We start from the raw sequence: 24,349 nt of genomic DNA, 5'->3' as shown, positions 1-24,349 counted from the left end.
ATAAAATTGCAAAATGTAAATTTTGCATTTTTAAAAATCCAAATTGTAAACAAATGCAAGGTAAATATTCAGTTTTGCATAATTATATCAGTTAGTTATAGCCCAATTCAGATTAACTTGATAAAAAAAATTGACACTATTCTATTACAAATTTAAAGAATGGCAAAAATTCATAATATAATATGGCTACACTTCAGCAAAAATATTATGAATTTTATCATTTGTTTTCAGGAAATATTTATAGTATATATAAAGTATTTTAGCGCATTCATTATTTATATCTATTAATATTATATTTGCTTTTATTTAATTGTTAATTTATAGTCACCAATGTTTTACTGTGATTATTGGCAATAAAAATCAAAAATAGAGAAACGAAATAAGTTTAAACCTCCACTGTCTTTCAGCATATGAAATTTTTAAAATTTTTTTATCAATTTATATATAAAAGGATGTTTACGAGAAATAAAAGCTTTCATGTGACTTATTTCGCACTGATAAAGATTCATTTTAAAACTTGAATGTGCTGCCATCTGTCATTAGAAACGGAAATTATTCAAGATTATTCGTATTGGCCTGGCAAAGGCCGATTTTATAAAAAGATCACAATGATGTAAAAATAAAGTGTCATATAAAATGATTTTTATTAATACTGAGGCTACTATTTTATTTTTACTTGAAAAGTAAAATTTTCAAGTAAGTAAAAGTAATTTTCAAATATTTTTCTTCTATTATGTAATGTTACAACATAATTATAGTACAAGAAATCTTAATTAAGACCATAGAACATATTATACATATTGTAATACAATTTCTCAAAAACACGCACTATTTTACATAATATATATTTTTTATTACTTTATATAAAAATATATAAATTTATTTTATATACGCATTACTTTATATATTTATTTTATGTTTATATGAAAATATATGTTTGGTGTAGATTGCAATTCAGGAGCAAAAAAAAAAAAAAAAAAAAAAAAAAAAATTCTTGCGTAAGTAAATATTTCCATTATATAAGAAAAAATTTCTTTTATTTGTACAATCCGAATATATTTTTTAAGTTTTTGAAGTGAAAATTTTTGAAATAAATAATTAAAATAATCTTTAAACAACATATTCGCTAGGGAAAAACATTTGAATAATTAAAAGCATGAACAATACAAAGTTCTTGTTTGTAAAATTTGTGAATTTATAAAACAGGTTTGATAAAAAAAAATGTAGAAGTATTTTGGATTTTAAAGAATTAGAATAAATTTCTATTCACTTTAATACGAAAATAAATTGTTCTTCATTTCAAATTTATGTCATTAATATAGAGAGGATCTATGCTTTTTTAGGAAATATAGAATCATTTTTATTGAAGACATTCTTCTGTTAATGCACTAAATGGCATAATTTATTATTTTAAAAATTCCGCACTTTTTCTTTAAAAAAATTGTTAGAACAACTATTGCTCAGTTTAGTTATATTAACGTCCTGTTTGAAGCAACGCAAGGGCTATTTTGGGACGGGCCTCGTCATTTTGAACCGCGGTCAGATGACGAGGACGGCACCTGAGCTGGCACCTCCTTCTCCACACCAGCGGGAGGACGTTTAGTCAGGACGGATTTAACGTGCAACAGACCCTCTTACACGACGGTTTTTCGGTGGAATAGGGTCTCGAACCTGAAACCCTCCGGCTCCGAGCCGAGACCTTACCACCAGGCCACCGCGGTCCCAGTTTTTGTTCACACTTACTTCATATAGCATTATGATAACGAAATAAAAATGTAATTATTGATTTACTGATATTTAAATTCTGAAAACATAAACATAGCATTTTTTTAAAATCGAAAATACGCAAAGGAACAAAATTTCAAGTTTCCTGCAAATTAGGCAGGAACTAAAAAAAAGACCTTAAAAAATTCCATTTTTAGATAAATTAAATAAGGCAAATTAAATAAATATGTTTAAAAACTGAATTTGTACTGGTACATAAGGTATTCTAAAAGATTAAAAAAACATTATTCATCATGAGATATAAAGTATGTGACGGATTGAGAAAGTAATTGATAAGGTACCAAAATTTGCTTCAAAATGATCCTGAATTAATTTGCGTAATAAATAAGGTATAATAAAGTCATATTAAAACATCTGAAAAATCTTCTCAAAAAATAATTAAGATTTCAAAATAATATATTTTCATATGTCAGAATTTTTTCTCCTGAAAACTAAAAATAATAAAGAATTTCAATTATGCCACAGGGGAAATTAATGACTTTATTTATACAAAAATGAAATAAAATTTTGAAAGTAGATTATTAAATTATGTTAAGCTTCTGATCGCATAATCAACTCATATAATTTGAGTTAAATCTTTTCAACAACTGTAATGATAACGTGAACGACAAAATTGATTTAAAAAAAAACAGATTTTGATTCTATGACATAAACTATGGGAATATTTTCAGAATATGCATGAAATAAAATACTGAATAATCCCTTGAAATAACACAGTTAATTTCATAAGAATCAGAAAAATCCACAAAATAAAATAACGTCTAATTTTTAATGTAATATTATTAAGTATAGTTATATATTTGCATCTCTACTAAAGTTAATGGTTATGTGTTTTAACGCTCTACAGACAAGGCCGTTTGATCTAAAACTTTACCTTGTATATGTTTATTGACCTGATTATTTTTAAAATTTTAATTAGAATTCTAATTAATAAGAAATTAATTGAAATTTTATGGTTCTTCATGAGAACTTCCGAAAATAATATTATGATACAAAAATTATTTTTACACCACCTTAAAATTGAAAAAATTTGTCTAAGAAAACCATTTGCAAAAAAATATTTTACGTATATTTAACCAAAATAAATTTTGTTTAAGGTCAAATTCAGGTCGTTTTCATTATTGGGAAGAATGTTTCATTTTGCCATTTTTCCATTGTTAATGATGAAATTGTGGCTTATTTTTCCATTCTCTCAATTTTTATATAAACTATGAAAACATTTCCATAGGACACATATACCTTCACTGCTAAACGATTCTACTTTTTATTTCGGCATTTTAAATAAAAATGTTTAGTTGCATCAAGAAAATGCTTGCATTAGTTGAAGTTTAAATAATTCCATTTCTGAAATTAAGGTTCACATTTCAAGTAAGACAACAGCAAATTAGGGAGACGCATTTCACAAAGAACAGAAGGGTGTACGACCTTTAAAATAGTTTTGTCGTGTGTCTATAAGTTTTTAAGTTTAAAAATTCTTTGCTGTAAGACTAAGAGCGAGTTACCTAAAATATTTAATTGAAAATTTTAGCAGCGATTCATTCTGACGAAAAAGCTGGTCGCCAAAGGCGGCTAGTTTTAAAACAGATATCAATATGTTTGTTCTAAGTTAAATTAAAATATTTCGATACACAAATCCAATGCATCTTCTTTTTAAAAGGCAAATGTTTCTACAAATATTCGTTGCCTTTTTTAGTGGTTGACATTTCACATTCTAATGTTGTAAACTCTTTCTATTGTAAAGTTTTGAAGTTTCCGAGGAATATTATAAAAATAGAATATTCATAAAAATCCTTCTTCAAATGTTGGAAATTTTTAATTTCGGATAAGCTGGTGTTTTTTTTTTTTTATATAAACATAATTTTTGACAGAAATCATCATTTTCAGATATTGATTGATATTTTCACAATCTATGGAAATATTTTTCGAACTAAATATCCTCTTTAATACTGAATTTTTCATATTATGCATTAGTTACGAAATATGACGTAAGGAATGTTAATGCACTTGATATCATAAATATATCCAAACATAGATGGCAGCACGAGTTTATTGTGCTACATGTTTTCTTTCACGGACGTTATGCAGGTTTACAGGTCCATTTGACCCAAAACTGTCCTTTCTGGCGGAGAATTCGACATGCTTTGGGTTCAATAACGCTTCTTATTATTTGTCCCCCATTGAAAAAATGTTCTTTTATTTTTCTTGAATACCGAAAGAAAAAGATGGATCTTCCTTATTCTGTATATTATTCATTCTATATTAATAAAAAAATTGACTTCTATAGTGATTCTATGGATGTGTTATCTTCTTTTGTGTATTGAACGTGGGAAAATTTGACGATCGTTGTTCCTTAAGGCATACTCATACTTCCCTCAGAGACTAAATTCATGCACTTTATAGAATGGAATTCAGTCCCCCCCCCTCTCTCTCTTTCTTATAAAAATTTAAAAATCTGATAATTTTTAGTAGTACTTGTTAAGCGATGATGTATTATTTGTAAATCTTTTATCATATAGTTGATATATTCTGGATTGTTTTGAAATCATGGCAAATGAAACTGAAAAATTTACCCTTTTTGAAACATGGTTACTGATTTTCATTCAAAATATTGAACACCATTGTGAAGAAATCATACAAAAATCTTATGTTAATAGGCATGTGATTGAAGTTTACGTTTCTTAAGCTGTATTATGTCAAAACCACCTTCCCAGAATGGTGTATTGTGGAAGGGTTTTGCGCCACTTTTGAGTCAGCTTTTTATATAGAAAGCGTGTTATAAAACAGTTTCGTTGGTGGAGAGTTATCGCCAATTTTGTACTGAAATTATGTGATAATCATACTTTTAACCCTTTCTAGGGCCGTGGGAAGTATGCTTTCCACCAAATTTATCAATCTTTGTATGAAATTATGTTGGTTCGCATAAGTTCTCACACATTTTTTTAGTAAGTCAGAAATTTAGATGCTTCAGTTCTTTATCTCGCACAAAATGATGTGTCTTGATTTATTACTTAATTAATAATGAACCAAATTAATTAATGAATCAAATTAAATTTATCTAATAAGCTAAATGAATCCCTTTTCTTATTATAATTTCAAGCCTAAAAGTATTTTAACATAATATGACTAGAAAAAAATGGCCCTTTAAAGGGTTAAGTTACCAATTTGTTGCCGAGAGTTCGTCAAATTTGCACAAATGTTATATGGAAAGTGTGTCTAAAATGTGCTACCGAAATCATATATTGTTAAAAGATTGACTGTATTTTAGTATCACTTATTATTATAATATTTGTAATGCTTCTATGCAGAGTAAATAGGAAAGCAGTTGTCATCTTGGAAAATCACTGAGCCTTATTTTATTCGTCCGTTCTATTATATTTATATTTATACCATAAATTTAATGGAATTAAGTTTCTGTCAAGAACAGTCTTGCTGTAAAAAAATAATTATTCATCTGAAATTAGGAACATTTAAATAAAGCATCAATGTTTTTGTTATATTTACCATAAATATAAAATAGATATAATGTCTTCAAGGATTCAATATTTTCTTATTTATATTAGTATTCGGTTAATTCAATGTGTTAAAAAGTAATTTAAAATATTTTGCTCGGTGTTTACTGTTCATATGATTGCAAAGAAAACTTGCCGATACAAGGTTAGGAATTGTGACTAACAAAGTTTAAAAGATTTAACATGGCGTCCAATGAATGATTAATTCTTAGTAGTGATTTCATTTGAAAAGAACATATTGTTACAAATCTGTAAGTTTGCTACCCGGCACAAATAGTGTCATCCTGGAAAAACCATTAAAACCTTTGTAAGATCTGTCCTGTGCGTGCTGAGCTTGGCGACCATTTGGCGACTAAATGAATCATACTGGAAAGTTCGAGAAGTTTTACGATCCATCCAGTAGGAACCAAGATACACTCAGATACGCCCCGATTGGTCTGAAGATTCTAGCCCCGCCTCCCGGAACTATAAAAGACGAGCACTCTGAAGCTGGGAAGAAGTGTGTGTATCGTCAGAAGTCGTGTGTGAGAGGAGTCCAAGTCGCCGACACGTAGAGAAACTGGAGAATTAGACAGCAAGAAAGCTGCTGAACTAGCGAGTAAATGCGCTGCATTATTACGATTGATTAGCGGTATTTGTAGAAGAAAAATTTTGTAACAATATTTATTTTATTGAATCATATCGTATATATATACGATATTATAAATTATATTATTATTGAATCAGTTTCAATATTTCCATATAATAATCAATCACCGAACAAACTAGGGATAGCATTACGGAAAATACTACAAATGATTGACAGGATATAAGATATTTCTTCTACCGCTAAAAGAACGGAAAGCAGGGAAAATGCAAATGTGTAAAACATTTTACAATCGTCCCATTATAATTGGGGTTTTGTCTATTTCAAAAATGGCGGCACATCTGTGCAACTATAATATGAAACCTCCACAAAAACTTTCCCAACTACTCTCTAATAAAGGTTCCAACCCCCTAACCCTCCTCAGAAAAAAATTATTGTGTGAAGCAAAAAACGTTTTACATGGTACTAACGTACAGGCTAATAATTACGAAATATTAGTCTTTTACATGGATTTCGCATTTCCACTAATCTCTTTTGTGGTCTTTGGCGTGGTTTCCGGCGATTAATACCTGGCATACGGTTAATAGTGTCCGAAAATCGGATTTGTGTTTTAGACGTATTTTTTTCCACTCAATAGAAGCTAAAACTTGACACAGAACTATAGTTGTAGTCAGAAAATCCCATACCAAATTTCATATATATTTTAGGCTATTGAAATTTTGAATATGGCCTTTACATGCTACTGAAAGTCCAGAACGACAGTCGGTCAACCCCTTGTTGGATTTGGCTCAAGATAAATGTCTACACAATAAATATTAAATCTGTGCATCGAATTTTATCTTTGTTTTCTAATTATCAGTTTAATTTGTATTCGATTTGCCAGACAGACAAAGTTCCTCTGAATGGATTTTGCTCGAAGGTTGACAGAAATCTACTAATTTAGTGTAAAGACCATATGCCAAATATCATCCATTTAACTCAAAGTACTTTTGAATTATATTTTAGTAGGCAGATAGACAATCAAACAGACAGACATAATGTCAAAAATGTTTTTCGAACTTAAGTTGGTCAAATATTAAAATTTTTACAATTATAATACTTTCTGTATGCTTCACATAAGCGAAAGTATGTCATATCATTGACTCTCCGATCCGCCCGAAGGCACACCGATAAAAATACTAAATAACCAGACAGCCGCAACAGCAACACTGACGGGAACTGTAATTGAGTCTTAAGGACCATCACCGTCCACGGTACAACCCTTCCCGAAGGAAGTACGTCTTGTCATCGATGGAAGGAGCCAGATCCCTCACCTTTTTGTGTATCCTCTAGGATGCCGAGATCCAACCACCATACCGGAAGCCTTTCATCCTCATTTTGAGGTGCCCCCCCCCCCCAGCGGTTCATAAGAGAAAGTATAAAAGGCTTTCTTGTACAAAGACAGTTTCAACAAATTACATGACAATCAGAATTAGACATATTTAAATTTTTTTTAAAATTATTTTTAATTTTGCAATTCCTTTCTTTAAGAAAGACACAACATATTAATAAGAAAACTTTTCTTCTTCTTTTTTTTAAAGTGTGCCTCTAAGGATTGTGTCTGAACAGTATATATGTGTTATGGATATATTATATACATACAATCTGATATGGATGAATGATATTTTTTTTCCTTTTAATTGAATGCATCAGTTTCAGTTGACGTTTTGATTGTACGAAAATTTTAGTCATTGTTATTAAAAAAGAAAAGTTTTTGCCAAATTTTTATTTTAAAAGGTATATTATTGTAATCCAATGTATATTTAAATTTGTATTTTGCATATATTTGCACTTGTGATTTTATCAAGGCGTGATTAACAAAACTATGTAATATTCAGTCAACATATTTAACTCGTCACTTGAATCTGCTATGAAAATTTTAAAAATTGAGTATATTAATTGACAATTTGATAAATAATATTTAAACATGCTGAACATGTTATAAATTAATATTATAAGTGAAATATTAATTCATTCAATGCCAGTGATATTAATGCACTCATACTGATGGTGTATTAACCCTTTCTAGGGCAGTGGGAAGAATGATTCCCATCAAATTTATCAATCTTTGTATGAAATTATGTAGGTTGGCATCAGTTCTGACAAATTATTTTTAGAAAGACAGAAACTTAGATGCTTCAGTTCTTTATCTCACACAAAATGATGCGTCTTGATTTGTACTTAATTATTAATGAACCAAATGAATTAACTAATCAAATTAAATTTATCTAATAAGCTAAATGTATCCCTTTTCTTATTCTAATTTCAAGCCTCAAAATATTTTTACATAATATGAGTAGAAAAAAAGGGCCCTTTAAAGGGTTAATCAATTTCACAAATTTGACCCGACGTGACTAAATAAACAGATTCATAAGCAATTATTCGTTTCGTAATTTTACTTTCAGCAGACTTAAATTTCACTAACTGATGATTAGACAATATGAATGATTCGTCTCATTATTTATTTTGAACTATTTAGAAAACCTGATTCTTGGTCTATTTATTGGTCTGTTCCTGACTATTCTTGGCCTAACTCATATGATTATTTCTCTTATAAATTTACAGTGATAGAATAAAATTTCAATTACTGACGATCAGTCTGTGTTTAAAATAACGATCAAAATAATTTGATCATTTTAGGAAACGAATCATATATTAAGACTAATTCATCTCATGAATTTGGTTCGAATAATTCTCAAAAAGTGATTAATAGATTCCTATAGAGTTAATATGATTATTCCATTGATAACTAATAGACTAATATCGACTGATGATGAGTCAGTATGGCTAATTCATTTTATGAAAATATATTGAATAATATAGAAAATTTTATGATATGTAATCATTTTCCATGAGAAGAAAATAATTTAGACTAAGTGATTTTAAAGCCTATATTACAAATTTTTTTGTAGATATACGAAAAAAATAAAATAAAATACATCTTATAAATAAGTTTTTATTTAAAAGATATTTCATTTCTTCAAAATGTATCAAAATCTAAGTACATAAGGCAAGTTCTTGTTTACCAAAGTATACATCATGACTATATATCTCTTAAATTTCGCAAAAATAAATACTGTTTATTTTCAAATAAAAACATATTTCACTCTTAAACAAGTGAAAGACATTTAAGATATTTAAGGAACTACGAAAAGAACAACGAGTATTAAAGAAAATAAATACAAATAAATAAATTAAAAAACAGGTTTACAAAAAGAACTGAAATGAAGATGTAAATGCACTTGTTTATATATATATATATATATATATATATATATATATATATATATATATATATTAAAGATGTCTCAGGAATCTTATGTGTCTGGTTTAAGTGATAAAAGAAAATGGTGAAAATGGTGAGTTTATATAAATAATATTTTAAAACAGAAACTAAAATTCCCCCAAGATTTGAAACCTTACATTTGTTTTAAAATGGGGCGGAAATTTTTTTAAAGCCGTTTTATATAATATTAAAATTAATTGCACCATTTTGCGGAAGAGTTAAGTCAAGAGTTTTGTTAAAAATATTGTACAAAAATTTCAATTTGAAAATCAATTTTAAAATAATCTTGCCTCCAAAACCTCAAATATGAGGACATATTTAGTTATTAATATTACGTTACAATATACTATAAATTAATGATTGGATATCTTCCATTTCTATAAAAACAAATTTATGGTAAGAATTTTTTAAATTTAGTTAATTAAAATTATTTAATTTCAAAAATGTAATTAAGCAATTTAAAATTATATTTAAGTAAATAATTAACTTGTATTACAATTTTGTTGGTTTATTTACAAAATATCATAAATGATTAATTTATTAATATATTAATAATGATATACTTATTAATTCATATATAAGCATTTATATAAATTAATCGAATATATGTTTATAATTACAAATTATTATTACTAATAAATAATCTTAAAAAACAAATCCATGGGTTGTTCAGTATATAGTTTCTGTATACGATTATTTAGTTTTATAAATATATACGGAATTAAAAAGTAATATTTCGTATTCAATGACATGTAAAAGAAAAATTTTAGGAAAAAATATTATTTTACACAACAAGATACCTAAATGGAAGTATAAATAATTTGAACTGAAGTATGTATGCTTTAGAACTAACTATATGCTCAACTGAAAATCAGCAACTTTTCTACCATTATTCTAAATGAAACATTTTGAAATGAAATAATTTTTGACTTTGTATTGTTTCTAAAAAATTAAAAGGCATTTTCTTGAATTTATAACTTCTCAAAATCTCTCTAAATACTTATTACTGACAACAATACATGCATAACATTCTCTCACTGCAACACTTGAGGCAAAGAAGAGAGCAAAAGTCCTCATCTTCTTACAGATTGTCCAAAAGCTTTTGCCCACAATAAAACAAACAGTCTACAATAAAAAAATGTCTGGTGAAAGGATGAAAATTCTACAATCTAAGTAGCTTTTTATTTCATCTAAGTTAGTGCATATCGCAACTTTGTAGACAGGAAGTACAAATGAAGTGTACTGCAGGCCATTGAGAGGATGTTGGCGCATGCGCAGATGCCGTGGTACATTCTGAAGCGCTTGTTTACTTTGGTGTAGTGTGGGCAATAGGCTAAAGGTCCGGGATTGTGGTATCCGATTTCCATGCCGACTCCGGCGTTTTCTTCAAGGGTCATGCGCTCCTCCATTGCGTCCAGTAAGTTTGGAACAATGTACAGCCTAGCACTGAACTCACTCAAGAAGCATATTAGAAGTGTCCACATCTGTCAGAGGGGGGAAAAAGTACGAATATTAGAAACAAAACAAAAAATTGATAGCTGTATATATATGTACAAATAAATACATTTATTTTGCAATAGCCACCTTTAGTGACCATTGTTTTGACAGGAATATGATGATTTAAATTAAATTATTTATGCATAACTTGATGCTCATAATTTTCTTAACAAAATCTTTTTTTTTTTTTTTTGCCATAGAACTATGAGAAATATTTAAATCTAATCATTTTGATATATTGTAAGTGCATGTAATCATCAAATTGTGGGAATCATTAAAGAGTTATCTTTTGTTGTAATATAATTTTCTTTCTAATTCCTCATGTAAATTGACTACAAAATCCAAAAGATTCTTTTTTCTATAACTTTCAATAAGAGCGGAAAATCATGCGATTGAATATTTGATAAAATAATGCAAACGATTTAAATTTCACTGCAATAATAAATCTTACTATTAAAAATTATGCAAAAAAAATTTTAATGCAAAAATTCACGATAAATTTGCATTTCTATTTAATTCCTACTATTAAAAAGATTATTTTTGTAATTTTAAAAAAGAACATCATCTAAGGCATATTTATACCAAATTTAGATTTAAGTCAAGCGATCTAGCCTGCAAAGTGCCAAACACACGTATTTTTCTTCATTAGTAGTATATATAGGAATAACATAACCCTTCAATAACTAACATTTGATTACATATCGTATATAAAATAATGAATTTGGGAGGGAGTAAACTAACTAACTATGAGTAAATTAATGCAATCTCAATTATACAACTTCATTCATTTCCTAATTATTTTTTCATATACATCCCTATTTTATCATATATTTATTTGTTCTTTGAATAATGTCATTCAAATACATCAAAAAAAATAAATTGCATCCTAAAAGACAAAAAAATTTCTTAGTTTGTAATTATATTATTTAATTTTTACATGTTTAATCTTATTCAAATATTTTTCATGCTCTTAAAATAAACAGTTAAGCTGTCAGTTCTTTCTTTGTGGTCTCAGATTTATTCAACGTAAATATTTAGATATGAAGTCATATTAGTTTGTGAATTGACTGAGTGAAAATTTCTTCATTTGAACAAAAAATTGGATTGATGCATCGGATGATTGCTATCTTTTCTTTTGTATTAAAGGGATATAGAAAAACAGATCATCAGAAAATTTGTTACATTGAAAATATCCCAATAGAGCTGTATTTAATTTATATAATTTCATAATTCCTACTTATTAAAGTAATGAAAGAACAAAGCATAGCATGTTCCTCTAAATAAACATTGAAGACAAATTATTCAAACTTAGTTTCAATACTACAGTGCGATAAAAAAAAATTTCATTTTCAACCTTTTTTTTAATTGATAACATATTTTAAATTTAAAGAATCTGTTTGAAAAATCAGTGCTTTTTTATTTTCATTTAATATGTATGATGTATTCTCAAATTTAATTTGTGCATTCTCAGATTTCAAGTATTCAAATGCATAATCAGAAATGAATCAAGAACAAGAGCTTTGATTTCAAACATTCATCCTCGCACGTCCGCATCCTCATAAAACATTTTCAGACGATAACAGATAGATCGTCTGTTAACTGACAGATCAAAGGGGTGGTGAAATTTCACCGGAACAACCCAAACCACTGCCAGATAACGCGGTTAGATGAAAGTACGATAGATGAACATTCGTGAGATCGAACATTCGGCTACCGCGAAATAGCTGTCAACAGTTCTCCAACTTTCTTTTACAATTTGCGGAGATCAAAGCTCTCTGCTGATGGTTATCGGGCGAAGAAGTAGGTGCTAATAGGTGCTTACTTGTACTTTGAGTTCTCCTTGGGCAGCAGAGGGATGGTGGAGAATGAAGAGCGCCAACGTGATCGCTGACAGCATTGAATTCAGCATGAAGTACTTGGGGAACAGGCATTTCTGCACCTTGCCGAAGATGTGGCGGGGCAGGGAGAAGAACAACACGAGACCTGAAGAGCAAAATAGTTATCTTGTTAAAACTACAATGAAAGTCAATAAATGAGAATTGAAATGCAAATGGTAGAATAATAAATGTAGATTGTTATTTTTCGACAATTTAAGGAGTGGAAGTGATCTTTGCAACGAATTTTGTTTATATTTACACAATATAGCGCATTTTGTGTTTAGATTTCTCGTATAGTTAAGAGAATCAATTACGGTGCGTCTTGAACCTAAATCCGTCGTATAATTAAAAGAATCAATTAGGATTCGTCTTGAATCTAGATTCGTCGCATATTTAAGAGAATCAATTGCGTCTTGAATCTAGATCCGTCGTATATCTAAGCGAATCAATTACAGTGCGTCTTGAATCTAGATTCGTCGTATAACTAAGCGAATCAAATACGGTGCGTCTTGAATCTAGATTCGTCGTATAATTAAGAGAATCAATAAGGGTGGTGTATAATTAAAAGAATCGATGATGTCAGTCTTGAATCTAGATGCATGTTATAACTAAGAAAATTGGTTATATCGTGCATTGACACTAGATTCAATGTATAATTAAGGTAAACCATTTTATTGTCTTGAATCTAGATTCGTCGCATAATGAAAAAATTCGGTTATGGGCACTTTTTGATTCTAGATTCGTCATATAATTAATGCCTTGACATATGAATTTAATTCCCTAATCAGATGACACATCTTATTTGGTATAACTATTATTAATTCTTGTAACGACACAAGGGTACTTGAGGTGATAATGCATTTTCAAGTAATTTTTACATTTTAAATTACTTAATATTTTCACTTGATTTCAAATTAAAAATTATAAATTCAATAATTGGATGAGCGAGTCAGATTCGTCATTGAATTCATTTGCGAAAGCATCAAGAAAATGAGTTACATTGCGTCTTTGGTATACATTGTATTACTAAGAGAACCGTTTGTGGCACGAACTGAAAATAGATTCATCATATAACTTAAAGAATCGTAATGCTGCGTTTGTCTATGTTCGCCGTTTAATTAGGAGAACTGAGTAAGGGTGCCTTGAATCTAGATTCGTCGTAGTACTGAGAGATTCGATTATAATTATGCATTAAAGAAGTCACTCATTAACCAGATGCTTAAATATTAAAAAGATTTCAAGTATTAGTAAGATCATCACATTCAGAATTTTTTAAGTCAATTTATTTCTACGATAATATCGCTAAAGGCTCTCTATGCACAACGACATTTCTTTATTTTGGCAAAAAAATTCACTGAATCAGCTCAAGAACGGGAATCTCAACGAAAAATCAAATATTTGTCTTGAGTAACAAAGTTGCATTTGATACTTTAATATGCAATATGTAAGAGAATTCTCCAAGAATGAATCTGCAGTGAGATATATGACAACTGATCCCTTGTATAGCAAAATAATCTTATAGGATTATGTAAAAATTTAAAGGAACAATTTCATAGATATTTAATGCGAATATTTCAGAAGTTTTAAAGATATCAAAGAAAAATTTTCAAAGTAGAATAATGTCCAATAAATTTTTTTAAATTCAAACCCACCTTTTATTTAACAGTGAAATTGCTTTCTAAATTTAAAAATAAGAAAGAAAAAATGGATATGACTTCTTTCATTATTCCTCATATTATAGTGGAATCTTACATGTTGGTTAATTATAAGCAATTTTTTTCCAGACTGTTTATATTCTTCGAAAATATTTTTGTAAGTTCTAACAGTATTGTATTACAAAATTAAATTATTACTTTAGGAAAAACATCCTTTAAGAAAAATACAAAACTTGGAAATTAAATTACTTTTCTTTAGATATTAAGGATTAAAATATACCATTAAAGTTAAGGGTCACCATAATAAATGAGTTTATTACAGAGATTCTTTATTAATTTGTTTACAAATGGAAGAAAATGAATATTTTCTCATAAAGTTCATACCTGAGGCAAAGGTCATCCAGAATTGCGTCCCGAAATGCATTGCGAAACAGGCCACATACATAAGGCTTGTGAAAGTTGAAGGCTGTTCGGGTGCCAAACGATTTTCTCGGGGGAAAAACAGAAACCCAAGGTACAGGGAGGTCACCAGGGTGAAGAAATGGGCTGGCTGTGGGAGACGAAACAGCCACCTGAAATAAAACAGTAAAACTGTTGTTAAATTTTAAACTAAATTTAACACAATTTAAATAGTTAATTATTTTATAGGTGTCAAACACACTTAGAAGCAAAACTATCTCTTTTTATAGACAAATTTTCAGATAAAACTATCTTACCTTTAAAGAAAATTTAAAATAAAATTATTTCCTTTATAGATAAATCTTTTAATAAAACTATAACATTTATAGAAAAATTTTAAAGCGAAACGATCACATTTACATTAAGAAACGTTACAATAGACGGCGAATGTTTCAGAAAAATAATTCAAAACAAAATATTTAGTTTTTAATTTAAAAAAAAAATGTTTTACATAATGTCCTTCTAATGTATTAGCAGAATATGTTTCAATAAAAAATCAGTTATGAGAAATATTTTCAATTTACAGCATTTATTTAAATGTTAAAGAAAAAAAATCCTATGCTTTTTTTCAGAATTTAATATCAGCACAGAATTTTTCGAAAGGAAATGGTTACTTATTTTCAAAAGGTTATCCTTTGAGATATCAATATGTATTAATCATTAATGAACAATTGACTTACATACTTCCATATTCATATAAAAAAAATATAGGTTTTTAAAAACACAAAAATGAATTTAAGAAATCACATGAATTTTTAATTCTGTAAATTTTCTACGATCAACGAAAACAAAAAAAAAAAAAAAAAAAAAAAAAATCGATGTTCATATATCAATACATCTAAATATTCAGATGTTTAACAATAAAATATCAATTAATTTTTTAAAATTTTATTAAGAAAAATCTCTATTAAGGTGGTTTTTTATTAATTAGTAATAAAAAATAGTGATAAGTAAATTATCAGTTTTCTAATTTATATACAAGAAAAAATCATTACAGTTTTTTATTCTGTTTACTGATTAATATAATTGAGGTAAAGAATTCTATATCTAACGATTCTTCAATTCCAATAAATTATTTAATTATACCTTCCAAAAAGAATATCCTTCAGAATCTCTTGACACATTTTCTTAATCAGCTTGCATCGGATTTCAATAAGTGAAGTAATGATTCACAATAAGGTGAAGTGAAAACATTAATTATCAACTAAATCATATTTATCGTCCACATCCAGTTATATTTATCATGAAATGCAGATTATTTTCTTGTTATTTTGATTTTTTTAAATAATTCTATAATTGAATAACAATTTTTTATAACAAGCTGTAAACAAATCAGTCATGTTGTTTTGAAACGAGACAGAGTTTTGAAACAAAAACAAAACGATTCTTTAAAAAAAAAGATTCAATTTTTATTCAATCAATCCTAACTTTCTTTCTTTCAAAATAAGGTTATCAGAATCGTCTGAACTGAAAAGGCAAATCCGTGCAAGCACGCGATTTAACCACCGAAAAAAAGTCTGAGACTAAATAACTCACAGAATTTGATAGGTCTATAAAAAAATATGAAACAAGAGAAAAATACAAGTTGATAGGACGCGGTATTTGACCCAGAACTCGGTAATATCTACAGGTGTGCCTACGTGACCATATCCACGGATTCAGAACCACTCGGAAAGGGCATTTCACTGTAATATCATTATTTATATTCGATATCTACATTATGCGTTCATTGTCTTCTGAAGATTCTGACCATGAACGGAGCGGCATAAAAAAGGGGCACCTGACGGTCGTCTGATTGTGCCCATAAGTATAATCTTCTTAATTCATTTATAATTAGTGTTGGTCATTTTTATAGCATTTTTCTGTGGTTTGTAAATGATGGAAAGGGATATCTCATTGCTTGTTTAGATGTTAGTGTGTGTTTTTTTCTGTTGTTCAATAATCATGTACGCCAGTGAAATAAAGATACTCTATGTTGTAATTAGATTTCATTGTAAATGAATTTATATTGATTTTTGGAATAAATTTTCGATTATGTACTTCCTTTTCAAAATAATGGGCGGGTTTGGTATTCTTTTTTAATGGAATAATGAGATATAATTACATGTAATTAAGAAAAGAATAAGAAGAAAAGAGATGACAGCATTTTTCCCTGAAGGAAAAAGTGAAAACAGGTTTAAATGGTAGAATTTCTTTAAGTTAAAAATTAATAAATGGTTTTCATATTCCTAATTATTTTTAAAATACATAATTAAACAAAAAAAAAGACAAAATCAGTGATTTTCTATTGTCGGAATAAGGACTTTAAGGCATCGCGTAACATTTAAGGGAAAAAAACAAGAAAAGGAATGAAAAATTATGCAAAACAGAAATAAAGAAAATGTGCTCTTTAAAAAATATATATCCTCGTTCTAAAAAATATAAAAATACAAAAGTAATTTGGTATAATTTATTCATAATTCAACGAAAGCAAAATTCAATTAAAAAAAAAGGTTGGAATAAATTTGGCAACGAATAATAAATTTTGACTCTGGCAGTCAGAATTAAATAGGAAAGTTGGCAACGAATAACAAATTTTGAGATTCCTTGCATCAATCAATTCCAAAAACAGTGCGCAGAAATTATTTTTTTTTTTTTACATTTTGTTGCATTTAAAAATGTTTTAGTGGGTAATTCACTTTTAGAATGACACGCTATATAGTATTAAAAAAAGTTAATATTAAAAAATTTTTAAAGAATAAAAATTCAAATTCTTATTATCAAAATCATATAAAAATGCATTTTGGGCCAGACGCAAATAAAAAAAGATTTTTTTTATTGCAATTTAAAGTTTCAAGGATCAAATTTTTAAAGTGCGGCATACAATTATTATCGCTATTCGAAAAATTGAGAAAATGCATTCAATTGGAGGAGAGGTGCATTATATTGCAATTCAGATATTATCACGACTTTGTTTAAGACGAAGACAATACGGCATCTTTTGCGCAGTAGTTGGTTTGCACAGCATAAGTAAATCCTCTTAAATAGTAAATAAATGCGCAGTTTTAGCACGAATATTTTCGATTATAGAATCAGCTGAGGATGCGAAACATTTTCCCAAGAAGGTTACACATTCCATATTAGTATTTTGCCACATAATTAATACCATATTAATTTTTTTTTCCAAAATATTTCTTACCACATTTAATTTTATTTTCAAAACATTTCTTACTATATTTAATTTTTTTCAAACTATTTCTGATCATATTTAAGTTTTCTGAAAAACTGTCAACCATATTTAATTGTTTACAAAAATTCCTAACATTCTTCAATTTTTTTTTTCCAAAATTTTTTGCTATACTAAATTTTTACAAACAGAGATCAAGACAAAAAAAATCGACTGTATGATATCTCAATTTATGAAGTGAAATTTTCATAGTAAAGTTACAGAAGAGAGAATAAATTAATAATAATCAATTATTTAAGATAGACATGTTTCTTATGATAGATAGATAGACATGAAGGATAGACATGATAGATAGACATAGACGGTGTTTCTCGACACCAATATTTTCTAGATTTTCATTACTAAACACATGAATGAAAGCATTTTCAATATAGTGTTGGACCAAGTTCAAAAATGTGTAAAAATTAAAAACAATATTTAAAAAATGAAAAACATTTTGATTATTAAAATTTTCTAAAACAGTAAAGAAAGGATGAAGAAGTTTAAACGCTATATATTACAATTCCTTCATTTTTTTTTTGTCAAGATGATTTATACACCACTAAGTTAAACATAATTTGTGAATGAAAATTTAAATTTTCTTTTAAATAAAATCCAGTTAATGGCTTTTTAATAAGAATTATTTATTTATAAATAATAAATAGGACAAAAAAAACAATTAATTCAATCTTTCGCTTCAGGATATGAAATCGAAAATCAGAACTGCCCTTTACTTAGGACTTTACTTTACGATTCTTGTCACTTTTGTAAAACATGTATAATAAAGTAAAAATATAGAAACGTAGTAGATTTATAGTAGTAGATTACTTGCATAAAACTGCAAGTGGTTCAAGTTCTTTACTCTATAATCTGACAACTGATATTTATATTGAACATATAGTAATATTTTAAAAATAAACTCATTGCGGTCGAAAATTACCGGTCAACCATACAATAAATATTCATTTAAAGAAATAAGCAAGATATTTGTCCGTAATTTTATGACAAAACTACAGTGTAATTTCTAATAAACAGATGTTACAGCGCTGTACGCAACACATCTGTCAAATTTATTTACAGATCAAACGAAACAAAGGCAGCTGAAAATTTTATGTGAAACCATTTTTGGTCTCTCTTATAAACAATGGTTACTACGCTGTATGTCTTTCTTCAAATTTATAAACAAATATTACCATGTAAGACTAACAAAAAACCTTATACGAAACACTGATTTACATTTATTATAGAAGAATTGGTCTATAATGGTATGTATATATTCTAATGGTATTCCTAAATTAAATCATGGTTATCACTTGTTGTGAAGATAAAATTTCAGAAGTAAATTAACTATGTGCATTTTTATGCGCAATCCTTGATCCGAAACTGAAAAACAAGATCTTAAAAATAAAATTTTATTACGTTTGTTTCTGAAGTAGCGGATTCTTTATTATGAGTAATGGTTCTGGAAATCATCCAAATTATTCTAATAAACACGTACATTTGCGTCATGTCACATTTTTTTTATGTAGTACAACAAATAGCAGAAGTTAGAAACAACAAATAGCAGAAAATGACAGTAGGCTAATGAAGCATAGAAAATAGAAACTAAAAGTTAGAGCAAAAAGAAAAAGCATCATAATGTAAAATGTAATATAATTTTATGATATTTTAAATATAATTAATTACATAAAAGTAATATTTTAAAACTAAAATCACTACTTCTAAATTAAATTTCCTCTGAAACAAAATTATAAATATCTAAATTTAACTCAATTCTGTTAAAAAGTCAGTATCTGTATATAAATATATAAATTTACTTAACTTCTATTAACATTTCATATCTTTTAGGAAAATCTTTTACTACTTTAAATAAATTCAAAACACTTTTCTATTCAAATTATTAATATAATTGTACTTTGATATCTTTTTTAAATTATAAATTTAATTTATAACCAAAAAGGCTTCCTGAAACAATAAATTAAATCATATATTTTCAGCTCAAAAGCAAGTTATCATTAAAAATATTATTTGATGAAAATGTGCAATCCTCTCATAATTCCCGAAATTCGCAAACGCTAACCGTTTTTTTTATATGAATTATAAATTCATTTCATTACACATTAACAGATTTTCCAGGCTTTATATCTATCTGAATTTTTTTCATAGTTTCTATAAGGAAGATGTTACAAGTATTTGTTTATCTTAAATCTAGAAAAAGTAATTTCCTTTTTCTAATTTATAGTCGTGCTTTTCACAGATCTTGAATTTTGTATATTTGCAGTTTTTATGAACATAAGCGTCAAAAAATTAGTGCTATTTTTATAAAGTTTAAAAAAAAATTTAAGTTTTCTAAAGAGATTTGCATATAAGGAAACTGCTGTTCCATTAACTGCTGTTGTTTTATAAGTAGACATTTGGTCATATCATAAAATATTTTTATATAAATTATATGATTTTTTTAGTTGAAAATGAAACTGATACATCAATGATAGAGCTATTACATCTTTCACTCTATGTATGAATTAAATTTAGAACTACTGTCTTTTTTAATTTCTTAACATATAAAAATTAAAATGAATTATTTAATTTTTTTTACATTATTAATAATAAATTATAAGAAGAAATCAAAATCGATGTAATAGACATTTTCTTTACAAAAAAAAAACCTTCTCCATATATGTCCAGTTATTTTATTAAAATCACAAATCATTTCAAAAACTATCAAGCAAAAAATGTTGAAACATAGTAGGTGAAAATTAATTGTCTGGTGAGATTTTACAGATTGCTTTGACAAATAAGATAATTTAAAAATAAAAATTTAAAGCAAAATAATTTAATAACGGTTTCAGATAATATAATTTTAATTTTAAAAAAAAGTAATGATTAAATGAAATCATCTTTTAAATAAATGCTTCTTTTACAATATTATTACTACAATTCACTTATAAAAATTGAAATAAGAAAACTTCAGAAAATACTATAAAAGTTTTAACTATGTTTTAGTGGTTTACGTAATAAATCTGTGTATATAGAGTTAGCTTAACTAACATAAACCTTTCGCATGTATAAACAACAATTTTTAAAAAAAATTATAAATGATTGATTTAATTCCTTTTTAAGAAAACCATTTTGTTTATTTGTAATTAAATTTTGAAGAAACTATTCAAAATAAACAAATTGTATCTGAAAGTACTAAATTTTCACTTTTTATTCGAATACTGTTTGTTTTCGACTTACAATTGACTAGCTTGACAGCTAGTACGACGAACTAGTCGTAAAGTGAATTTATATTTTTCAAAATTATTTTCAATGAATTTCATTGAACTTCAATATAAAAGTGTATCTATTACTATTACAGATTATATAATAATTAATATGCGCTCTAATGTACATAGTATAAACAAAAATCTGAATAAACTATAATCTAAAATTACATTTTATGTTGAAATTTGAAAATTATTTTTTGCCTTCATTATCTGCATGAGTCACTAGTCGAAGAGAAAGTATGCTTATGCTTTAGGGAAAATATTAAACAGTTTCCTTCAATTAATTTAAAGTTTTTAATAAGTAATTTTATTAATGTAAAATCTTTCAATTTAATTGATTTTGTTATTTATGCTACAATAATGCTACAAAATAGAACTTGATTATTTTTTTAAAATACAATGCAAATAAATAAGCATTATTAATACATTACAAATGCATATATAATTTTTAAAATTCATCTATTTAATAAAATAAAAGAAACTTACTCAAACCTGGCTGGTATGAATTTCTTTTTGATCAGATTCGATGCGGGAATAGTTTTTCTCCTGCACTGAGGAGGAATCTTTTGGGGATGCATTGACAAATTCGATATCATCCACGATGCAAAACCTATTAAAGAGTCATTTACGTTTTGGTTTTTAGTCATCTCTTTAGAACGCCTGTATAAATATTTTGCGAGAACTTCCCGTACAGCTAACTACAACTAAGTACGTCGTATTGTTCCAGTACGAACGGAAGTGGAATTTTTCGTAGCAGACGATTTCTCTTAAAGACCGAGTCCAGTTTCCGTTTGCTTTTATATCGATGTTAATCCCTATCATTTGATAAGGGTTGCCATAGAGAAAATTATAGTAGCCCATAAATCGCCGCTCCTAACTGGAAGGCTGCCATTTTTCGAGGTTTTCGCTCTTTATTTATGTTTTCTCCATCTTTCTGTTTTTCTTTAGCTGTAGTGATAAATATTGATAAACTTCAGGACATTTTTTTCACCCTGATTTAGTGAAAAGAATAATAATTCACACAGATTGAGTCAAACACTGAAGACAGTTAAAAGCTATTATTTGTAGGCGAAAAAATTAAAAATTTAAAGAAATCAGGTAAAATATTTTGGATTAATCTTCCTAATTTTTGTAGTTAATTGCTATTCGCACACTTTTTTTATTTCTAATTTTAATCTAAACTTTATTTTGTTACTTATCAAGGTTATATTATTTTTATTCGTTACTTTATCATTTTAATCTAAACTTTATTCGTTACTTTATAAAATCTAAATTTTCTGGAAAGGTCTTTTTGCTCCTTTTTATTATTTTATATTTCTTTTTAATCTGATGTAAAATTAGATAAATGCAATGATTATTATAAAAAAGAATGTTTAAAAGAATGACAGAATTTTTTTAGACTCCTTTACACAACTGCATAGCAATATTTAACACTTTTTATTGTGCTTATTAGAGAAAAGAATAAAGATATAGATTATTCTTATAATAAATATATTTATGATGAATTAGCTTTTAATCATATAAATTTAATTTTTTTAATAATTAGATATAGTATAGACAATGATTACACTTTAAACTTGATAGTACAAAATTTGGTTTCCAGTACTGGGAGATACGATACCAAAGAGTAAAAATTGAATTTATATAAAAAAATGTTGATCTTTTAATATTTTTAAATGAAATAAACATTCTTATTTTGCAAAAAGTTTCAAATCGCTTTGAAACTTATTATTTGCTTATTTTCTATCTGCAATGAAAAGTTTCATATATTGAATATTGCTGTTGTGGTAAATATGTGCAACTTTAATCGTTTTTTTAGTTTCACTTGCATTATTTTTATAAACAACAGCTTAATTAAAAATAAAAGCTTCTTATAATATAAACTGTTTATTTAATGACCAATTAAATAAACCTGGTTTAGCCAATATGGCTGCCGAAGTTAATGTGCTAAAAACGAGAAAATCAAAACTACAGAATGTTTTTATTTTAATTTTCCTTTAATATAGGCAACATTTTTAAGATAAGAAATAAACTAAATCATAAAAATAAATTTCAAATGTAATATTTTAATTTTTTTAAATATTAAAGTTAGTGTCGTATCAAAAATTGTATTAATTTCGAATTTTATTTCGTATCTCAGATTGCTTATTTTCAAGGAAAAAAGTTTTAAATATAATTTTTCTTTAAATAGTTTTAAAATTTCAAAATATAGTTATGGTTATAAAGCAAGAGCGATAAAATGATAAATTAAATGTAAAAGTTATTTGTATATATAATATGAATAGCAACTTAAATTTAGAACTAGATATTTATGAATATGCATTCTGACATCATGTTGAAAAACAAAGATTGCATAAGCATTTGACTAAAAAAGTCAAAGAAGAATTAGAAATATCGTAATTCTGATTTCGTGATTTCATAACAATACAGACATAACAAATATTTCTTTTGTCTAACAAATATCTATTCATTGAATTATGAAAATTTTCGAAACTTTTTTTATATATGTCTATACGAGCTGTTACACGCCTCTCAAAAAAGCATTATTTTATTGATTCTAGTTTATGATTTTATTTAAATTTGAGCTGAAATTTCAGAAATAGCCGATTACACTGTTAAATACAATTTTCATAATGAAAAAAAGTGAATTAAATGTCAAAACATGTATAAAATATTTCATTATTTGATTCAAATAAATAGCAGAAAAGAACGAAATAATTTTTCCCAAGGAATTTAAAAAGTCATTTTCATGAACTTATTATTTCCTGACATGAAAAATAATCCACGAAAAATATCATCAAGTTTTTCGTACGAATCTTTAAAAGCTCAGAATTTGTGTTTTTTTAGTTATTTTAAAAGAAATGCCATTTCTTAAATACATTCAAACTCTCAAAACATTCATATTTTAAATAAATATCAGAGTCTCTAAAATTATTTATTTACAATTGAAATGAATGAAATCTAATGTACTCAACAGAAAGGACGAACAGAAAATTTATATCTATGGGTGCTTAAATGAATATTTTTGGACTGCGTTACAACGAGTTGATTTATTTAATCAAATGTGAAATAACTTTTTTTGGTGGATAACAGGTGTCCTTGCTTTTTCATTCAGCTGATCCAGAACTGCAGATTAAAACAATTCTTTGAGTTTTTTTTTTTTTTTTTTTTTTTGCTTTGAAGGT

The 24,349-nt window shown here is 27.0% G+C and overlaps 1 protein-coding gene across 1 annotated transcript; it reads right to left on the bottom strand.

The window, feature by feature from the left end:
- Window positions 1–10,351: 10,351 nt before the first annotated feature.
- On the bottom strand, window positions 10,352–21,945 carry LOC129974823 (transmembrane protein 205-like). The gene is made up of 4 exons (XM_056087587.1): window positions 21,651–21,945; window positions 14,619–14,806; window positions 12,525–12,685; window positions 10,352–10,689 (listed from the first exon to the last, which is right to left on the bottom strand). The coding sequence occupies exons 1-4, from the start codon at window positions 21,809–21,811 to the stop codon at window positions 10,396–10,398; spliced, it is 804 nt and encodes a 267-aa protein (XP_055943562.1). The 5' UTR covers window positions 21,812–21,945; the 3' UTR covers window positions 10,352–10,395.
- Between the last annotated feature and the right edge of the window lie 2,404 nt (window positions 21,946–24,349).

This window comes from Argiope bruennichi, chromosome 7 (assembly GCF_947563725.1).
Source record: "Argiope bruennichi chromosome 7, qqArgBrue1.1, whole genome shotgun sequence".
Lineage (NCBI taxonomy): Eukaryota > Metazoa > Arthropoda > Arachnida > Araneae > Araneidae > Argiope > Argiope bruennichi.
The sequence above is the reverse complement of the archived record's forward strand: the minus strand, read 5'-3'. Positions and strand labels throughout refer to the sequence as shown.